We start from the raw sequence: 19,539 nt of genomic DNA, 5'->3' as shown, positions 1-19,539 counted from the left end.
AGCTGTAACAGCAATTGGCTGATTTTTTTAGTCTAGATATAGAATATAAATTTCTTATAACCTTTCTAATCATTGTTCCACAACAGCTATGGCATGAGGCAATGCTTTCCCTAACCTGCTAAGGCGTCCCGAACAAAGACAAGGTGTAAACAAAGCCACCTCAAACCCTAATATTTACAAACTTGTCCGAAGCGTAACCACATGTGAGACGCATATAGCCAAGCAAGGGACTGCCAATTTTTAAGAGATCGATTGCGCAATTGTTACTCGCAGATAGGATCAAATTTGAGAATCAGCTGAAATCAGCGAATGTGATTTTTTGCACGGAGCTATGAAATATGATTATTTGGGCAATATCCATTTGTTGAAGAATATCGCGGTATCAGATTTGGCGGAGATAATGCTAGAGAAAAGGGCTCTTTTAATTTTATATAAGGAGCAACGGAGTGTGTTTTTAACCCAAATCAATCTTCTCTAATAAAGAAATTTTTGAACATCATCGAACCCACGCCAGCTAGATGACAGTTTATATATTCTTAAAGTTTTTTCAACGGCTGGGTAAGGCATTCCTTGGATTTTATGTCTAATTGGAAAAACAGCACCCTTTCAAAGAACCCAAACTTAAGGCAAAGCCAAGTTACTCGCCTCAAGTCTGGTACTGCAGTGCTATCTGGGATTTGCATGTTGCATGTAGAGAGCACGTCGAGCATTTTGACACTTGGCAAAATACCAGTTCATAAGCCTTGCACGCCAGTCATAGTGAATCCAACCACCAGTTGGATTATCTGATTATAGCTCTATGTTTTTGGCAAAGAATACTCTGTCCTGTGATGTTTTGGAATAAAAGCAAATTGTGAGGTAATTTCCTTCCTTATACGAGCACCTATTACTAAAAACTAATTTTTCAATTGAGGCTCAGTGTCGTTCGTTTTTTTTCCCGAGCATTTTAAGGCTGAAAATGTTGTTTAGGATGTTCTTAGATGATGTTCTTAGATTTTGGTGAATATAAAGACAACTACCTTATAAATTGTTAGAAGAATTTAACAAATGATCTATAGCAATAATATTTAATGTTGTTGTTATGAGCAGAATTTGAGTCAGCATTCTAGAAAAGATCACAGTAACAAAACAAAATTATTTTGCTGCCATCTGAGCCTCGGCATGTTCTTAAAATTTGGTGAAATCTCAGCCTGAACGTTCTTTTGAAGAAGTTTCTTATGAAACAAAAAGAGTTTAGTGGTTATTCAGTTTGGAGTGTAAAAGGAGTGGTCTACAATGTAACACTTTTTGTTGTCAATCTGATAAAAAATGCATGGACTCAAGAGCTCATCCTATATGGGCTGAAAATGAAAAAAAAATAAAGTTAGTTTATTCGTTTTTAAGTTTGTCTCCTATAAAGATTAGCAAAAAGGGTTAAATAGGAATTGAAGATAGATTGCCTCGACACAGAAAGCTCTGAGGCTTTACAATACACTAATCAAAGTCTAGAATCTGGTTTTACTAAAAGTCTCATTTACCGTCTTATCCATCCTTTTTGGTAACATTTTAAATACAAGAAACTTTGCATATCTTCCACATAGCTAGTGTTCTATTTTTGTTCTAGTTATTTCAAGATCATAAAACTCCTTATTTTTTTAATTTATCAAAGCCAAACATTTTACAAGTGGCACGGTTCAGAAGATATAAATTATTCAGAGCCCTATCACATATTGGAGACAAACTTAAAAGCACTATTGGTAAAAGCTTTTATTTAGCTTTGAGAAGCGAACAACGGCGGGAATGTGTCGTCGGTCTCACATCCGGCTCAAAGGACCACACATGACGAGGAGAACAAAGTAGATGTTGAAGCGTTTTGGAACTCGTGTTATCACCAGGAAGTCGCAATTTGTAGCTCAGTAATTGCGATAAGTAATTGCTACATTTTAAATTTCAATTAAGGCTTAAAAGTACGTCTTATCCATTAGAAAGCTATCTACAAAATTACTACTATGGCGTGGCCTTATCACCGAATGACGTCACACCTTATATGCCCGCAGACCTTCAAGCCAGCGCAATGACAACAAGGTCACTAGATAAAATGGCGGCCGGGGTTCCTTCGCACTCTTGTCTAAAAGAACTAAAATTTTGAAAAACTTTTGGCTGGTGTTTAACCACATGGATTCTCGAAAATGGAGCTGGTGGCATACGGCAATTATCTCGTCTGTTTTAGGCATTTCTTGCTATTTAAACACGTTAGACGCTGAATTTGTCTACGATGACAGGTAAGACATAAAAAAATTGTCCTCAATTCCTGTACAGGACAGAGATTGCAACCCAAATATATCATGCACACATAAAGCAAATGATCTGTTTAACACATGTTCCGATTTAAGAAATCCTCTACAATTTTTAATTTTTCTTTGAACACCGCATGCATTTCCTTAGAGGTTCCGATCAAAATAATCAGTAAAATTACCGGCTGTTTACATTCCTTAACTTAGTGATACAATCTCCCCGCTTAACTTCACAAAACCCATCTGAGGCTTTTATTCAATTCAACCAAAGTCCACATGCTAGATAACAAGATTACATCGCGTTTTATTGTCTTTAAGAATACTAAATGTTCACATTTCGCTTCAGAAGCCTCGATCTAAACCCAAGGCCTTGCAAAGTTTTTGTTAAGGGGAAATAAATAATTCAAGTTCCCTTGTATTTTGAGAAAGCTTCACCTTCGATCATCAATTATTTAGCATCTGTGGTTCATAGTGGAGCTTCCCATTTTACAGAGATTTACTTTTTATGATAGAAATAAATCTGACTCGGTTATCGCTGATTAGAGTGCCCAATCTTGTAGGCGGAATTACGTTTCTCGCGATAAAAATCTTTTTAATTAAAAGGCACCTTCACAAATCAGAAGACCTATTTTCCTTTCTGCTTTTCTGAAGGGTTTTTAAACCAGCGTGAAATCGCAAACAAAAGCAGAAATTGGTTAAAATCCAACTATCTGAAATCCTTCTTTAATCCATTTTAATATTCTTATCTATTAGTTAGACATGGTAAAAGGTTACAGACCACACTGATTTTTCTTTTAGTTCTGTCTTATAAAGAAATTTCTGTTGATACTACATACCTGTACATTCGAGCTCTGCTTAATCCTTTTGGGGGTAAATATTTTTACTATTGGTTGCAATTACTTTTTACAAAATAATAACATGTTATCGGTGATGAAATTATAAAAATATATGATACAAATTGTCTTGATTCATTGATATAGACGAAAGATAAATCTTTGGCAAATTTTAAATACACTAAAGTTTTCTCCCATAAACAGGTCAAATTATTTCCAATTCTCTGTATCTAAACATGTGCTGGTGACAAAGATTTTTCAGTCCAAAATAATTTTAGCAAAGGGATTAGAAGACAAAATTGCTTAATTTATAATGTGAAAGTGAAGGAGGTTTAGCATTGATGGACCTAGAGAGACTCACTCACTCACTCACCCACCCACCCCCCCCCCCCCCCTTTATGGGTATGTTGGGGGCCATATCCTCACATTTACCTCCCTCCATATGTCTCATTTTGTTGCCTCCCCCAATTCAGTCAGGGCCTCTCCCCCCCCCCCCCCCCCAAAAAAAAAAAAAATCCTATCTGAGTAGTATAGGCAAAAAAATGTCACCACCCATAAAATGTTAGAGGTAGAGGTTTTTCTCTAACTTGAAAGCCAATTTTATTGTACACTTCACTTGAGAAATAATCTATTTGTGTCAGCTGGCCGTGAGTTTCATATAAATAGTTATGACTATACTAAGATGCTCTAAAAGCATCATATTAAGTGAAAAGTCATTAGTTTTAAAGCATTAAAGATTTATGTAGATAAGAAAATTAAAAATAATTTATATCTATCATAGCTGTCAACTCACCCTCATTTGGCAGGTGTCACAAAATTTTGGACCTCATCACAAGCCTAATTTTTGTGAGAATGTTCATACATTGCATTGGCTCTCTTGGGTTTGCTTCACACATTTACTGCATTTCACCCGATTTCACAAGATTCCTGTCGGGTTGGGGTTGACAGCTATGATCTATATTCTTTAAAGAATATAATATATTTCATTTGATAAAAGTTAAAACTATTATCAAATTAAATTCTGATTATTCAAGTTCATGGATTGTTTGCTCCTGGCTTTTCCACAGTGTGAACAATGACAAAGACAAAACAGTCCTTCACCGAAAACAAGCAATGTAAAAATTATAAAGAAATACCATTTACTGTACTACTAACAGGTGGTAAAAATGATATATATTTTTTGTGACATTTTTCTTTTCCTTTTTTTTCTTATAAATTATGAACAGCAGTTCACAATTGCTTAGGGATCTTTTATTAAAGGGTCATCAAAAACTATTCTTTTCCCATATGACACCTTAGAGTGCACACATCACCATCTACCCTCTTGGAATCCAGCATTCCAGATGTAGTGAAATTGATTTAATGTTCTCTTCATTTTCCTAGCCGTGCAATCCTAAAGAATGCTGATCTTCTACCCACTACTCCCTGGATCAACCTTCTCTTTAATGACTTCTGGGGGACCCCTCTGACACATAGTGGTAGCCACAAGTCATACAGGCCAATATGTGTAGCATCCTTTAGGCTTAACTATGCCATTGGGGAGCTCAATCCGGGGGGGTACCACCTCGTCAATGTGCTACTGCATGGGATGGTGTGCTGGCTCACCGTTGTGCTGAGCTACAACCTGGTAGACTCACATGTTGTGGGTGTGGTGGGTGGATTGCTGTTTGCCACCCATCCTATTCACACAGGCAAGTAAAAGGTTGTTTCATGTTAAATTATGATTATTATAATTTATTTTTACATGCATTTTAACTGCCCAACACTGTTTGCAATCTTAACATTCACTTTTAGTGATGATACCATATAAGGAGGAACAGGTATAAAAGTCAGATCTTTCTCAGAGATCTCCTTTCTCACTATGCCATAGAGTGAATGTAGGCCTTGGGGGATATCTCATAGTTACAATGTATTTAAAGAAATTGAAGAACTTTGCTTTTTATTTGAATGATTTGGGCTTTTCAAAGCTTTCCAAATCTTAAATATCGTAAGGACTGCAGTATCTTGAACAATCACACCCACAAGGAGTTTGCTACTTCTGACTAGCGAGACACAGCGAGACATCAAATAATATATGGGAAGTTCTATTTTTGAAATGATGAGAGTTGAATACACCTATTTCATAAAACGTTCTCAGTGCAAGTGACAAATGGCCATTGTCAAATGGCAGTTCTACGATAAAACATAGGATAATCCATTTAATATAATTAATATGTGATTCTGACATCGCTTGAGTTAATTTATCACCTTTATTTTAAAAAATAATTGCTACCCATAAACACCTTTAAATCATAGAACTGCCATTGGCAATTGCCATTCGCCTTTCGCACTGACAAACTTTTTTGAAATAGTTGTATTCAAACAAAACCAAACAACATCGTCAAGCAAGTTGGATCTCGGAAGTATCCTTACTTAGTGAATTCTGACCTTTGCTTTTCCAACCCACAGAGGCAGTTGCAGGCGTCGTGGGACGCGCAGATGTAGGGGCGTGCCTTTTCTTGATCGCCTCCTTTCTCTGTTACATCAAGTCCTGTGCCCACCCCCTCACAGTCGGCTCTCGACACACACGCCTACGGTGGCTGCTGGGAAGCCTTGTTCTGGCTGCTCTGAGCATGCTCTGCAAGGAGCAGGGTGTAACGGTACTTGGAGTTTGCGCGGTGCATGAAGTGGTCTACGTCAGCAAGTTGAATGTGAAAACTCTACGGAGCTCTGTTAACAAGGTGTGAAATATTTTAATCGTACTTTTATTAAGAAGGCTCCAATATGTTTTATTTTTGCTATGACTATGTCATTCGGTGTCTTTCCATTAGAAAACCAGTATCTTATATCAAATAAAACTTCATGAAAAGTTTCATAGATCCACGTTTTTTTTGTAAATAACTTGTGTTCTCAATTCTTTATTCTTACTTGTCCATCATTGACGTCACTTCCTTTCCCCAGGCTCTCCACCGTGGGATGGCTACCCGGCTCCTGTCCCTCGCGGTAACAGCAATTTGCCTTATCGTTCTGCGCATGTTCCTGATGGGGAATTCCCCTCCGGAATTTTCGCCTTCTGACAACCCTGCTTCTAGTTCGGAAAGTTTTCTCACAAGAACGTTAACGTTTCTGTATCTCCCTGCATTTAACTTTCTGCTTCTTCTATACCCAAGGACTCTGAGCTTTGATTGGTCAATGGAAGCCATTCCACTAATTGAGAATGTTCTAGATGTGAGAAATGTTCTCACAGTGACTTTCTATGTGTGTTTTATATCATTGGGTTTGTATTCCTTAAGAAGAACAATATTTGAAGATGCCTCACAGCCCGAAGAGAATGGAAAGGATAATAACTTTAATTCGTGCAAAAATGGTTCTATCACGAGTAAAGCTACAGCGAGTAGAAATAACATCAATGGACACCTTAAAAAGCGCTCCGTCTCACGACACAAAGATCACCGAAGAAGCGACAAAAGAACAGTAGTAGACGAAACAGCAGAGGAACGACCTTTGTTCTGTTTCCCGGTCATCGTGACTTCGCTAGCGATTATTGTTCTACCGTTTGTGCCAGCCAGTAATGTGTTTTTCTACGTCGGGTTCGTGGTCGCGGAACGCGTGCTGTACATACCGAGTGTAGGGTTTTGCATCATGGTTGGCGTAGGTGTGGGAGGGATGTGGTCTAGGTTTAGCAATAGTGGTAGGAGGGTGGTATTAGTGGTGGTAGGTGTGGTGGTGGTGCTGTTTGCCGCGAAGACAATGCAGAGGAATTTGGACTGGAAGAACGAGGAAGCACTTTACAGGTAGGTGGAGCCCCATGAAAACAGCGCCAACATCGGCCAGTTGGAACCTCAAGGCTTGCTAAACTAGGCGACGTGTAGCGTGCGACATGTCTCCTTAATGTTACCTAGTTAGTTTAGCCACCACCAGAAACATGTATGCGCAACAAATTTTGTAGGTCGCGACATAAAAATGTTTCATCAACTATTCGAGAAACGTCTTTGTCGCTGCTACAGGGTTTGGCGTGCGCTACAATGATTTTTGAGGTGGTTAAACTAGGCCACATGTTGCACGATACATGCTACACGATACATGTCTCCTAGTTTAGCCAGGCCTTTATGCAACAGCGCCGGAAAAGAGGGCGTTTATGCTTAGTGCGTTTTTGCTTAGCCCTCAATTCGAAACTAATTTCGATATGAACATTTTAAAAACTCATTTCTATAGTTCTCTAAAAACGCAAACACAAGCTTAGACGATTATTTCTTCCATAACTTACAATGGTAGTCTGGTTTACAGCACACACACCTCCCCGTCCACGCTCTAGACCATGAAACTTGCTATATTCAGGTTGTGACGGCTGGAATATATCAGATTTTATATTGTTTTCTTTCCCGTTCTATTTGTGTAACATCCTTATGACATCAGCCTGCAACAAGTCCAAAGGGCTGGGTAAAGATAGATGGAGACGAGGCGCGCAAGCTAAGTGTGCTCCATCCTCTCCATGTGCGAGTGGTCTATCCCTGATCTTCCCAAGCCCTTTGCGCTTACTACGCATGCTAATAATACCCCAGTAGCCTCGTGCCCAGGCAGCGCTCTTCGGAGGTATAAAGGTGACCACGCCTAGGGACGAGGCTAAAACTCCAGCAACTGGTTGCAAAGGGATATCCCCACGTATCCGGATTTTTTTTTCCGGCAAAGATTTTTTTGCGGATGCGAAATTTTCCGCGTCCACAGGCAGCGTATTCAAATCGTTTTCAGCCGTTCACACTCTCCGGATATTTGTGAAAACGCAATTTTTTTTTTAAACGAATCGGGCTCTTTTCCACACGTATCCAGTGTAATTTGCGGTCGTATCCAACAAATTGATGTAAGCGTATTCAAAATTTTCCGGATACGACCGCCCACATGTATTCTTATCGGATAAAAAAAATAATATGCTGGAGAGCGTTTTGAAAAAAAATCCGGAAATTGCGCTGGATACGTGTGGACGATGGCCAGATTCGTAAAAAAAATGCGTTTCACAAATTTCCGGAAATGTGTGGATGGGGCCATAGTGTGCGTATTATCGAGTTCTAGAAGCACGCGGGTGGTTTAGAGAGTACGATGGCAGAGTCGCACGAGGCGCATCTGCCAGAGTACTGTTTTAATTGTTGCTGTTTTAAGGTCTGACGTTCAGTCACCCCTTATACCATTATAATCTGATCCTCATAGTACTCACCTTGACGTTGTTGTGATCCAGGTCAGGCATTGATGTGAACCCGGCCAAAGGTGAGTACTCTCACTTGTTACTCGATCATATGAATTAAGATACCATTTTATAGTGCGACGCGCGCCACCGTGGCCACCAAGACAACATTTTAAGAAGGTTAGCCAATCAGCATGCGTGAATCACAAAAGTTAGCCAATCAGCAAGCGAGAATCACAAAAGTAAGACAATCAGCATGCAAGAATCACAAAAGTTAGCCAATCAGCATGCGTGAATCATCAAAGTTAGCCTATCAGCATGCATTAATCACGAAAGTTAGCCAATTACCATGCGTGAATCACAAAAATTAGCCAATCAGCATGCGTGAATCAAAAAAGTTAGCGCGCGTCGTACCAGACAAAACATTTCTCGCATCCTAAATGGCTTACTTCACTAAACCGTCAAGGTGGCCACGGTAGCGCGCGTCGTACCAGACAAAACATTTCTCGTATCTTTATTGGCATACTTCACAAAACCGTCAACGTGGCCATGGTAGCGTGCGTCGCACGGCAAGGCTCGCTTAAAGTTTGTTGATCCTACATGCGTGGCGCTGTATTGGGTTTTAAAAGATTTTTAATGGTTATTGATGAAACTTCCTCAAAATTCTGTTGGCATTTATTATAATTTTATTATTCGTCGTTTATATGGGTATAATGTTTCAGCTTGGGGTAACCTTGGTAACGTATTGGGCAACCAAGGTAGGACCAATGAGGCGGAGATGGCGTACCGCAAGGCTCTAACATACAGGTCAAACATGGCGGACACACACTATAATCTGTAAGTCGCTTTTTTAAAAATACTGGATACTTCCATAACAGAGCATTGTATGCATTTGTTTATCTGTGATTTAAGAATCTGATGTTTCCTAAGGCAAAGTGGGGCGAAGTATAGTAAATCATCCTGGGTTTTCCAGTGTTTGTTTAAAGCCACTTTGTTGCTTCCAGAGGATTGTTGGGTCATGTTTTCAGGCGTTCTTCCAAATCACGTAAGCGCAAACGGAAGCGCAACACAAGTGAGAATCGGTCAAACACAAGCGCAAGAAAATTAAGCAGTTGCGTTCTCTTGCGCTTCGCTTGCGTTCTAGTGAGAATCGGAAAATTGCGTGAGTTGCGCTTGCGCTAACGTCCAAGTGAGAACCAACCTTAAAGGCCGATTTAGACGCTACGATTTCTGCCTACAAGCATCGCATGCGACATGACTTAGCTCGGATTTAGACACGACTTTCCGCTCACGTCTCAAGAAAATCGCGTACGACTTTTTGCGCTTTTTACTCGTCGAGGACTGGGACCAACAACAAAAAACATGGCGGACCGTTGCACTGTTGCAGCTGCAGCACTTGCTGCTGTAATTTTACGCCGTAAACAAATGAAAAAAGACGAAAAAGGGTCCGAGAGAAGGAATGACTGACAGAATGGGTCATATTGTTCAATCTTAGTGGAGCTACGTTTGGCCAAATATCCACGCGATTGCTGACTATATCTTCGTATGGATTTCCGCCATATTTACAAACCAAAAGAATCGCCCCCCGTCTCTCCCCCTGAAAGGTAGATTCTCCTCAATGCTTCCGTCATTTTACCAAATATGGCCACAATTTCGTAGAGTTTTGAAACATAATTCGTAAGCTCGTGTCGTAGTGGAGTTGTAGAGCTGATTTGGACTTTGCGACATAAGTTGTATGCTGACGCGAGCGTGTCGCATGCGATGGTTGTAGGCAATAAAAGTAGCGTCTAAATCGGCCTTGATAAAGCAGCATTAAGACGTATGCGACCTGCCTACGACATGTCTTAGCCCTCTGAGTTACACACTACGACTTTGGCAGTCGAACATCGTTGCGGAATCGTTGGCAGATTTACACTCTACGGCTCGAGTTGTAGAGGTGTTGCGGGCATTCCAAGTCGCGTACGACTAAATCGCGCCGTCTAAGTCAGCCTGAGAAGGCCTGGGACCGCCAAGGGGGATTTATTGGGTCCCAACGGTGTTTAACGTTTTCTATTTTTTTTTTCGTAGAGGTATCCTACTCGCCGGTCAGAAGCGCTACAAAGATGCGATCCAGAGTTACGAGAATGCCATAACGTTCCGTCCTCGGTTAGCAGGTTTGTGGGATCTGAAACTCGCCATTTTGTCATTGTAGCAGCTGTAGATTTAGAAGAAAAATATCCATTTGCAACGGCGTATCTTCGATCAATTTGGCATTTTGAACGATTGAACTTGGTAAGTCAAAGATTATGTTTTCGAAAACATAGCGTACAGCCAATTCGTTATTGGCCGACCTCCCAGAATTCAAAATTCCTTTCTTTGTTTGGGAATAGCGCTTAGTCAATCAAACCAAACAAACCGCTCCCAAAGCTTGTGTCTAACTACGCGCTATTCCAAAACGAGACAGCGAATCTGGCTGTAAGCTGTGCTTTTGAAAATAAAGGAAACACTGAAAGGGTCGAATATTAGTACTGAACATTTTTCCCTCTATTTCCTTTGAAATTCTGACATAGCTCCTTAAATGCTACTAAGACAAACAAGTTAGCTTCAAATTTTCATAGTAAATATATTGAAGGTAAAATGGTTATGAATGTAAATCGGCTGTGATAAATCGGGCGACTGAGAAAGCCTAATATTAAATGGTAAAAGATTTATTAGTTTCAGTTGCTCATCTTGTTAAATGACTTTAATAAATGCTGTTTTGATCATTTGCGTCGTTCAGTGGCTCATCTTAATCTTGGGATCGTCCTGGATCAGGTCGGACGAAAAGAAGATGCCATCAGGGTAAGGATTCGTTAAGCCATCATGACCGGCTTTCTATTCTTCAGGGGAAACCAACGAACTCTAACGAACTCTAACTCTAACCAACTAACCTATATTAGAGCGTAGAGCATGGGGTCGAAAACACCCAGAAAAGAAGATCTTAGTGTGAGAAGTGGCAAGTATCTAATTTTTGCTCGCCCACTCCCTTATATCTGTATTTTTTTCTTATTCGCATACTCTACGCCCTAGATTCCTGAAGATGGTAATTTCAGTATTGTGCTAAGAATGAAAAAGGAGAGGGTGAAGGCGGGGGTGGTCGTTTTGTGGGGGGGGGGAAGGGTTGACAACTGTAACTGGTGTAAACGCTAGCCAAACGATTTGCAGGGGCGTAATCAGGGTTTCTAAAGCGAGTGTGCCCTATAATATTGTCTCATACTGTTACTGTATTTTTTTATGGTGGCAGAATGAGGTGAAGGTTTTGAGTGACATCCCTCTACATTGCTCCTGTAACCAATCAGTATTTTGTCTCAGATTCTTAAAAATGCATCGACTATAAATGGCTATGGACTAAAGGACCCCAAGCAGCATTCACACGCAAGTAAGTGGCAGCATTCACACGCAAGTAAGTAGCAGCATTCACACGCAAGTAAGTGACAGTATTCACACGCAAGTAAGTGACAGTATTCACACGCAAGTAAATGACAGCATTCACACGCAAGTAAGTGACAGCATTTACACGCAAGTAAGTGACAGCATTTACACGCAAGTAAGTGACAGCATTCACACGCAAGTAAGTGACAGCATTCACACGCAAGTAAATGACAGCATTCACACGCAAGTAAGTGACAGCATTTACACACAAGTGACAGCATTCACACGCAAGTAAGTGACAGCATTCACACGCAAGTAAGTGACAGCATTTACACGCAAGTAAGTGACAGCATTCACACGCAAGTAAGTGACAGCATTCACACGCAAGTAAGTGACAGCATTTACACGCAAGTAAGTGACAGCATTCACACGCAAGTAAGTGACAGCATTCACACGCAAGTAAATGACAGCATTCACACGCAAGTAAGTGACAGCATTTACACACAAGTGACAGCATTCACACGCAAGTAAGTGACAGCATTCACACGCAAGTAAGTGACAGCATTCACACGCAAGTAAGTGACAGCATTCACACGCAAGTAAGTGACAGCATTCACACGCAAGTGACAGCATTCACACGCAAGTAAGTGACAGCATTCACACGCAAGTTAGTGACAGCATTCACACACAAGTAAGTGACAGCATTTACACTCAAGTAAGTGACAGCATTCACACGCAAGTAAGTGACAGCATTCACACGCAAGTGACAGCATTCACACGCCAGTAAGTGACACAAGTAAGTGACAGCATTCACACGCAAGTAAGTGACAGCATTCACACACAAGTAAGTGACAGCATTCACACGCAAGTAAGTGACAGCATTCACACGCAAGTAAGTGACAGCATTCACACGCAAGTAAGTGACAGCATTCACACGCAAGTAAGTGACAGCATTTACACACAAGTGACAGCATTCACACGCAAGTAAGTGACAGCATTCACACGCAAGTAAGTGACAGCATTTACACACAAGTGACAGCATTCACACGCAAGTAAGTGACAGCATTCACACGCAAGTAAGTGACAGCATTCACACGCAAGTAAGTGACAGCATTCACACGCAAGTAAGTGACAGCATTCACACGCAAGTTAGTGACAGCATTCACACGCAAGTAAGTGACAGCATTTACACTCAAGTAAGTGACAGCATTCACACGCAAGTAAGTGACAGCATTCACACGCAAGTAAATGACAGCATTCACACGCAAGTAAGTGACAGCATTTACACGCAAGTAAGTGACAGCATTCACACGCAAGTAAGTGACAGCATTCACACGCAAGTAAATGACAGCATTCACACGCAAGTAAATGACAGCATTCACACGCAAGTAAGTGACAGCATTTACACACAAGTGACAGCATTCACACGCAAGTAAGTGACAGCATTCACACGCAAGTAAGTGACAGCATTCACACGCAAGTAAGTGACAGCATTTACACGCAAGTAAGTGACAGCATTCACACGCAAGTAAGTGACAGCATTCACACGCAAGTGACAGCATTCACACGCCAGTAAGTGACACAAGTAAGTGACAGCATTCACACGCAAGTAAGTGACAGCATTCACACACAAGTAAGTGACAGCATTCACACGCAAGTAAGTGACAGCATTCACACGCAAGTAAGTGACAGCATTCACACGCAAGTAAGTGACAGCATTCACACGCAAGTAAATGACAGCATTCACACGCAAGTAAATGACAGCATTCACACGCAAGTAAATGACAGCATTCACACGCAAGTAAGTGACAGCATTCACACGCAAGTAAGTGACAGCATTCACACGCAAGTAAGTGACAGCATTCACACGCAAGTAAGTGACAGCATTTACACGCAAGTAAGTGACAGCATTCACACGCAAGTGACAGCATTCACACGCCAGTAAGTGACAGCATTCACACGCAAGTAAGTGACAGCATTCACACGCAAGTAAGTGACAGTATTCACACGCAAATAAATGACAGCATTCACACGCAAGTAAATGACAGCATTCACACGCAAGTAAGTGACAGCATTCACACGCAAGTAAGTGACAGCATTCACACGCAAGTAAGTGACAGCATTCACACGCAAGTAAGTGACAGCATTTACACGCAAGTAAGTGACAGCATTCACACTCAAGTAAGTGACAGCATTCACACGCAAGTAAGTGACAGCATTCACACGCAAGTAAGTGACAGCATTCACACGCAAGTAAATGACAGCATTCACACGCAAGTAAGTGACAGCATTAAACCGAAAGTAAGTGACAGCATTCACACGCAAGTAAGTGACAGCATTCACACGCAAGTAAGTGACAGCATTCACACGCAAGTGACAGCATTCACACGCAAGTGACAGCATTCACACGCAAGTAAGTGACAGCATTCACACGCAAGTAAGTGACAGCATTCACACGCAAGTGAGTGACAGCATTCACACGCAAGTAAGTGACAGCATTCACACGCAAGTGACAGCATTCACACGCAAGTAAATGACAGCATTCACACGCAAGTAAGTGACAGCATTCACACGCAAGTGACAGCATTCACACGCCAGTAAGTGACAGCATTCACACGCAAGTAAGTGACAGCATTCACACGCAAGTAAGTGACAGCATTCACACGCCAGTAAGTGACAGCATTCACACGCAAGTAAGTGACAGCATTCACACGCAAGTAAGTGACAGCATTCACACGCAAGTAAGTGACAGCATTCACACGCAAGTAAGTGACAGCATTCACACGCAAGTAAGTGACAGCATTTACACGCAAGTAAGTGACAGCATTCACACGCAAGTGACAGCATTCACACGCAAGTAAGTGACAGCATTCACACGCCAGTAAGTGACAGCATTCACACGCCAGTAAGTGACAGCATTCACACGCCAGTAAGTGACAGCATTCACACGCAAGTAAGTGACAGCATTCACACGCAAGTAAGTGACAGCATTTACACACAAGTGACAGCATTCACACGCAAGTAAGTGACAGCATTCACACGCAAGTGACAGCATTCACACGCCAGTAAGTGACAGCATTCACACGCAAGTAAGTGACAGCATTCACACGCAAGTAAATGACAGCATTCACACGCAAGTAAGTGACAGCATTCACACGCAAGTGACAGCATTCACACGCCAGTAAGTGACAGCATTCACACGCAAGTGACAGCATTCACACGCCAGTAAGTGACAGCATTCACACGCAAGTAAGTGACAGCATTTACACGCAAGTAAGTGACAGCATTCACACGCAAGTGACAGCATTCACACGCAAGTAAGTGACAGCATTCACACGCCAGTAAGTGACAGCATTCACACGCCAGTAAGTGACAGCATTCACACGCCAGTAAGTGACAGCATTCACACGCAAGTAAGTGACAGCATTCACACGCAAGTAAGTGACAGCATTTACACACAAGTGACAGCATTCACACGCAAGTAAGTGACAGCATTCACACGCAAGTGACAGCATTCACACGCCAGTAAGTGACAGCATTCACACGCAAGTAAGTGACAGCATTCACACGCAAGTAAATGACAGCATTCACACGCAAGTAAGTGACAGCATTCACACGCAAGTGACAGCATTCACACGCCAGTAAGTGACAGCATTCACACGCAAGTGACAGCATTCACACGCCAGTAAGTGACAGCATTCACACGCAAGTAAGTGACAGCATTCACACGCAAGTAAATGACAGCATTCACACGCAGATCGTTTTCTTGTTTTCTAGTTGCTTCAATTAAATACAATCTTGGAAGAATTCTTACAGACCTTGGCCGAATTGAGGTGTGTACCGCATAACTCATTAAAATATTCTGAATTATGTTGAATTGCATTTTGCTGACATCGGGTAACGTCGCGTGTACCGGGTGTATGTAGGCTAATATGTGCCTATTATATTCTAGGAAGGCCTCACTGTCTATCAAGATGTTGTTCGCACACGCCCCGCCCACTTTGAACCCCACAGTCTCTACAATATGATCGGTGACTGTCAAGTATTTTCAGCATCTGCTAGAACGCGGGGCTAATGCTGCTAGTATCCATAGGCAATCGCAAGGACCTTAAAGAATGTCAATCAACCACTCCTTTGTTATTGTTTACAATTTAAAATACAATAGTTCATTTGGAAGAAAAGTTTGATGACAAATTAGCTGCCTGCTGATCCTCATATTTAATAGCAGTCGCTGTATTTGAAAAGTGGTCGTAATACAAAGGTCCGTTTATTTTTATCGTGTCTGTGTTCAGGGGAGGCTTATACAAAGGCCGGTCTACTTGATGAGGCTGAAAAATGGTACAATCAGCCGCTGTATTTGAAAGGTGGTCGTAGTACAGAGGCTCGTTTATTATTAATGTGTCTGTGTTCAGGGGAGGCTTATACAAAGGCCGGTCTACTTGATGAGGCTGAAAAGTGGTACAAGCGATCGTTAGAGTCCAAGCCAAGTCACGTGCCCGCCCATCTCACACTCGCCAAGCTCTACTCCAAGACGGTAGGTATAACCCATGTAAGGTAACCAGAAGGTTACCGTTACCATGCCAACATTTTACCGTTACCATGCCAACATTTTACCGACTTGTTGGGCTCGATTTCAACCCTTAGCAGCTCGGCTTAGAAACTTAAAACCCCATGCGCCAGCTAGATGCGCAGTTGAAAACGTTGCCCCTTTAAGTTAACAAGGTGATCCCGTGAAACCGTGGAACACAGAGATCGTCGAGAGAAACATTGATACACACTTCACATTTAATGTGAATACCTGTGTATTGCCTGTCTCCACCCTCGGCCCCTTTCCTTTATCCTTGTCTCTTCCCCCATTAAGATCTTTTTGATCTTTTGCATCCTATAGGGTCTTACAAAGCTGACGGAGAATTATTTCTTAAGTTGGACAAAAACTTGTGTACTGCCTCCACCCTTGGTCCCTTTCCTTTATCCTTGCCTCTATCCTCTAAGATATTTTTGAATACCTCTTTTGTATCCTTTAGGGCCGTGCAAAGCAGACGTAGGAACTATCCCTTAAGTTGGATAAAACTTGAGTACCTTGGCCCCTTTCCTTCATCCTTGCCTCTATCCTCTAAGATATTTTTTAATATCCTTTAGAGTCGTGCAAAGCAGGTGGAGAAATTATTTCTTAAGTAAGACAAGACTTGGGCACCGTCTCCCATCTTGGCCTCTTTCCTTAATCCTTGCATCTATCCTCTAAGATATTATTGAATACACTTTTGTATACTTCAGGGTCATGCAAAGCAGGTGGAGGGCTTATTACAACTTAAGTTAGACAAAACTTGTGTACTGTCTCCACCCTCGACCCCTTTCTTTTATCCTTGCCTCTACCCCTCTAAGACCCTTTCGGTCTTTTGTATCCTTCAGGGTCGTACAAAGCAGGCAGAGGCCTTATTCCTTAAGGCTCAATCTCTCGGCCCCCGTGACGTGTCCGTATGGACTCACTACGGACAGCACCTGTACGAGGGCAAGCAAGTGGCACGAGCCGCGGAGATGTTCGTCAAAGCCTCTAAGCTAGCTCCTGATGACTTCGATATCGTCTTCAACGCGGCCAACTACCTCAGGTTAGTAATGCCTAGTGCACACTAGCGACATATCGACATAACGACATGGGCGCGCGCACTCTTATCTTCGACATAACGACATGGACATAATGACATAAGAGAAAAAACATGTTTTTTTCTTATATGTCATTATGTCCATGTCGTTATGTCGGGCTAAACATAGTGCGCGTGCCCATGTCGTTATGTTGTTATGTTGCTAGTGTGCACTAGGCATAACAAGAGCTGCTCAATCAATAGTCATAAATGTCGGTCAGGGCTTTAACTGGAAGACGCCATGGACGATACATCATGTAGTGTTAGGCAGAGTATAACCTGTTTTTGGTAAATCACGTAGGGTAAGGGAGACTAGTTCCTGACATTGGGGAGGGGCGGGGGTGTTTTGTGGTCGATATCACCAGGAAGTTAACGATTCGTTTGAAAAGCAAATTTTCTTTTTCAATTGAAGAGAATCTGAAAGCTACGAAACAGCGGAAGAGTTCTACCGGTCAGCGGTCAAACTTGACCAAAAGGTGAGCATGCGTTAAAGTATGCTTTGTACCAGGGAAGGGGATTCTTAAGCGCTTCCTGTGCCTGTCGTGAACATGTCAATAGACCATATTATTGTCAGGACGGGTTCGGCAAGATATCGTAAGTGCTTCGTGAACATTTCAATAGACCATATTTTTGTCAGAAAAACGGGTTCGGACAGATATCGTAACTTTTTCGGGAACCGGTCAATAGACCATAATATTGTCAGGAAAACAGGTTCGGGAAAATATCGTAGATTCTTCGGAAACCTGTCAAGGAACAGGTTCTGGAAGATTTCGTAACTGCTTTGTGAACCTATAAACAGATCATAATGTCGGGGAAAGGCGTTCGGAACGAATACTATTCTTTGCTACCTTCATCGTGTCAGGGTTTTGTCGTAGACTGCCTTGTCGTTTCTCATGGTTGTTCATTGTTGTGTCGGGCTATTATCGTGTGGTGTTTGTAGCTGCGTCGCGACTTTTTCCGTTTGCGTTTTCTCTTGATTGTGTGGTAAGATGATAGAACCGCCTAACCCAAAAGATAGTAAGAATATATCAACTTCGTCTTTTCCTACAGAGTAACATCACCCCAAATATAGTATAAATATATCAACTTCGTCTTTTCCTCCAGAGTAACATCGCGCACATGAACTTGGGCGCCATTCTTCACTTGTTGGGTAAGCACCAGGAGAGCGAGAGGTACTACCTGACGGCGCTAGAGCTAAACCCGGGTGACACTATGACCAGGGAGAACCTGAGAAAGCTACGGGCGATCATGGCAAAGAAGCAAGCGAGAAGATGACAATATGGTGGTGGTGTCGATGTTGACAATGATGATGATCGATTATGATTATGATGATGTTGTTGGTGGTGATAGTGGTGGTGCTAGTGTTGATAATGATGACGATTATGATGATCGATTATGATGATGATGGCGGTGGTTGTTTTGATGTCGAAAATGAGGATGAACGGTGATGATTGTGATTATGATGATGACAATGATGATGTTGGTGGTAGTGTTTTGATGTTGACAATGATAATGGTCGATCATGATGATGATGATGGTAGTGGTGGTTTTGATGTTGAAAATGAAGATGAACGGCGATGATGGTGGTGGTGTTGGTGGTGATGATGATGATGATGATGATGATGATGATGTAATATTAGAGCGTCGGTGTTGACCACCATTTTGTCATCCTATTAGCTAAAGAGAAATCTGCCAAAAAAGAGCCATAGAGCTAAATCCATCATATCGCCCTATCTAGATCCCTTTTTGGGATTATAAAAAGGATAGTTTGGTAAGAAAAAGATGGGTTATTTTATCTTGAATTATGAAAAAAAAACTAAGGAGGCTGGCGGATTTTCTTTAAAAATGTATATTATTTTTTAATCAACATAAACCGCTTGACTCCTGCTGTATGCGAGTCGAGGTTGCTATGGTTACATGTTACCATGACTACGATGTTTTGTTTCCAGATGTAAGTTTATTTTTTGTATTTTTTGTTGATGGCATCGTAAGAAATGATAGATTTATAATAAACGGCGTTTCCCTGAAAATGTGTGCTTGGTGTTTAACTAACAGACATAACCTGCTTATAGTCAGTGAATGGCGCTTGCATAAAACTTGATCCATCAGATAATTAACGGCCGTAATCATGGGATTTTGGCTACGTGTGGTCCCGTGAGCGAGCAGAATGCGTATTTTATCCCGCGGGTCGACGGGCGTGGCCTCACTCTAAGATGGCGACCGTCCAGTCGATCGAAAGCTTAAAAAGC

General features: G+C 41.7%; 1 protein-coding gene across 4 annotated transcripts; it reads left to right on the top strand.

The window, feature by feature from the left end:
- The first annotated feature begins 777 nt into the window (after positions 1–777).
- Positions 778–19,320, top strand: LOC5511385 (protein O-mannosyl-transferase TMTC2). Of its 4 annotated transcripts, XM_048722534.1 has the most exons (16): positions 1,935–2,261; positions 4,174–4,263; positions 4,490–4,797; positions 5,555–5,826; positions 6,047–6,879; positions 8,316–8,344; positions 8,984–9,098; positions 10,329–10,414; positions 11,020–11,081; positions 11,592–11,658; positions 15,429–15,484; positions 15,604–15,682; positions 15,944–16,185; positions 17,061–17,257; positions 17,703–17,766; positions 18,395–19,320. In XM_048722534.1, exons 3-16 carry the CDS (start codon positions 4,695–4,697, stop codon positions 18,563–18,565), a joined length of 2,376 nt encoding a protein of 791 aa, XP_048578491.1. In that variant the 5' UTR covers positions 1,935–2,261; positions 4,174–4,263; positions 4,490–4,694; the 3' UTR covers positions 18,566–19,320. The 4 variants fall into 4 exon arrangements, with proteins under 4 accessions (XP_032236606.2, XP_048578491.1, XP_048578489.1 ...); XM_032380715.2 differs by lacking the exons at positions 1,935–2,261; positions 4,174–4,263 and adding an exon at positions 778–858; XM_048722532.1 differs by lacking the exon at positions 4,174–4,263.
- The last annotated feature ends 219 nt before the right edge of the window (positions 19,321–19,539 follow it).

Source organism: Nematostella vectensis, chromosome 15 (assembly GCF_932526225.1).
Source record: "Nematostella vectensis chromosome 15, jaNemVect1.1, whole genome shotgun sequence".
Lineage (NCBI taxonomy): Eukaryota > Metazoa > Cnidaria > Anthozoa > Actiniaria > Edwardsiidae > Nematostella > Nematostella vectensis.
The sequence above is the reverse complement of the archived record's forward strand: the minus strand, read 5'-3'. Positions and strand labels throughout refer to the sequence as shown.

Coding starts and splice junctions, on each gene's coding strand:
- LOC5511385 (XM_048722532.1), top strand. CDS start 2,155: ATGGATTCTCGAAAATGGAGCTGGTGGCATACGGCAATTATCTCGTCT. Junction 15,485..15,603: donor CAGACCTTGGCCGAATTGAG/GTGTGTACCGCA, acceptor ATTATATTCTAG/GAAGGCCTCACTGTCTATCA. Junction 17,767..18,394: donor CGGTCAAACTTGACCAAAAG/GTGAGCATGCGT, acceptor CTTTTCCTCCAG/AGTAACATCGCGCACATGAA.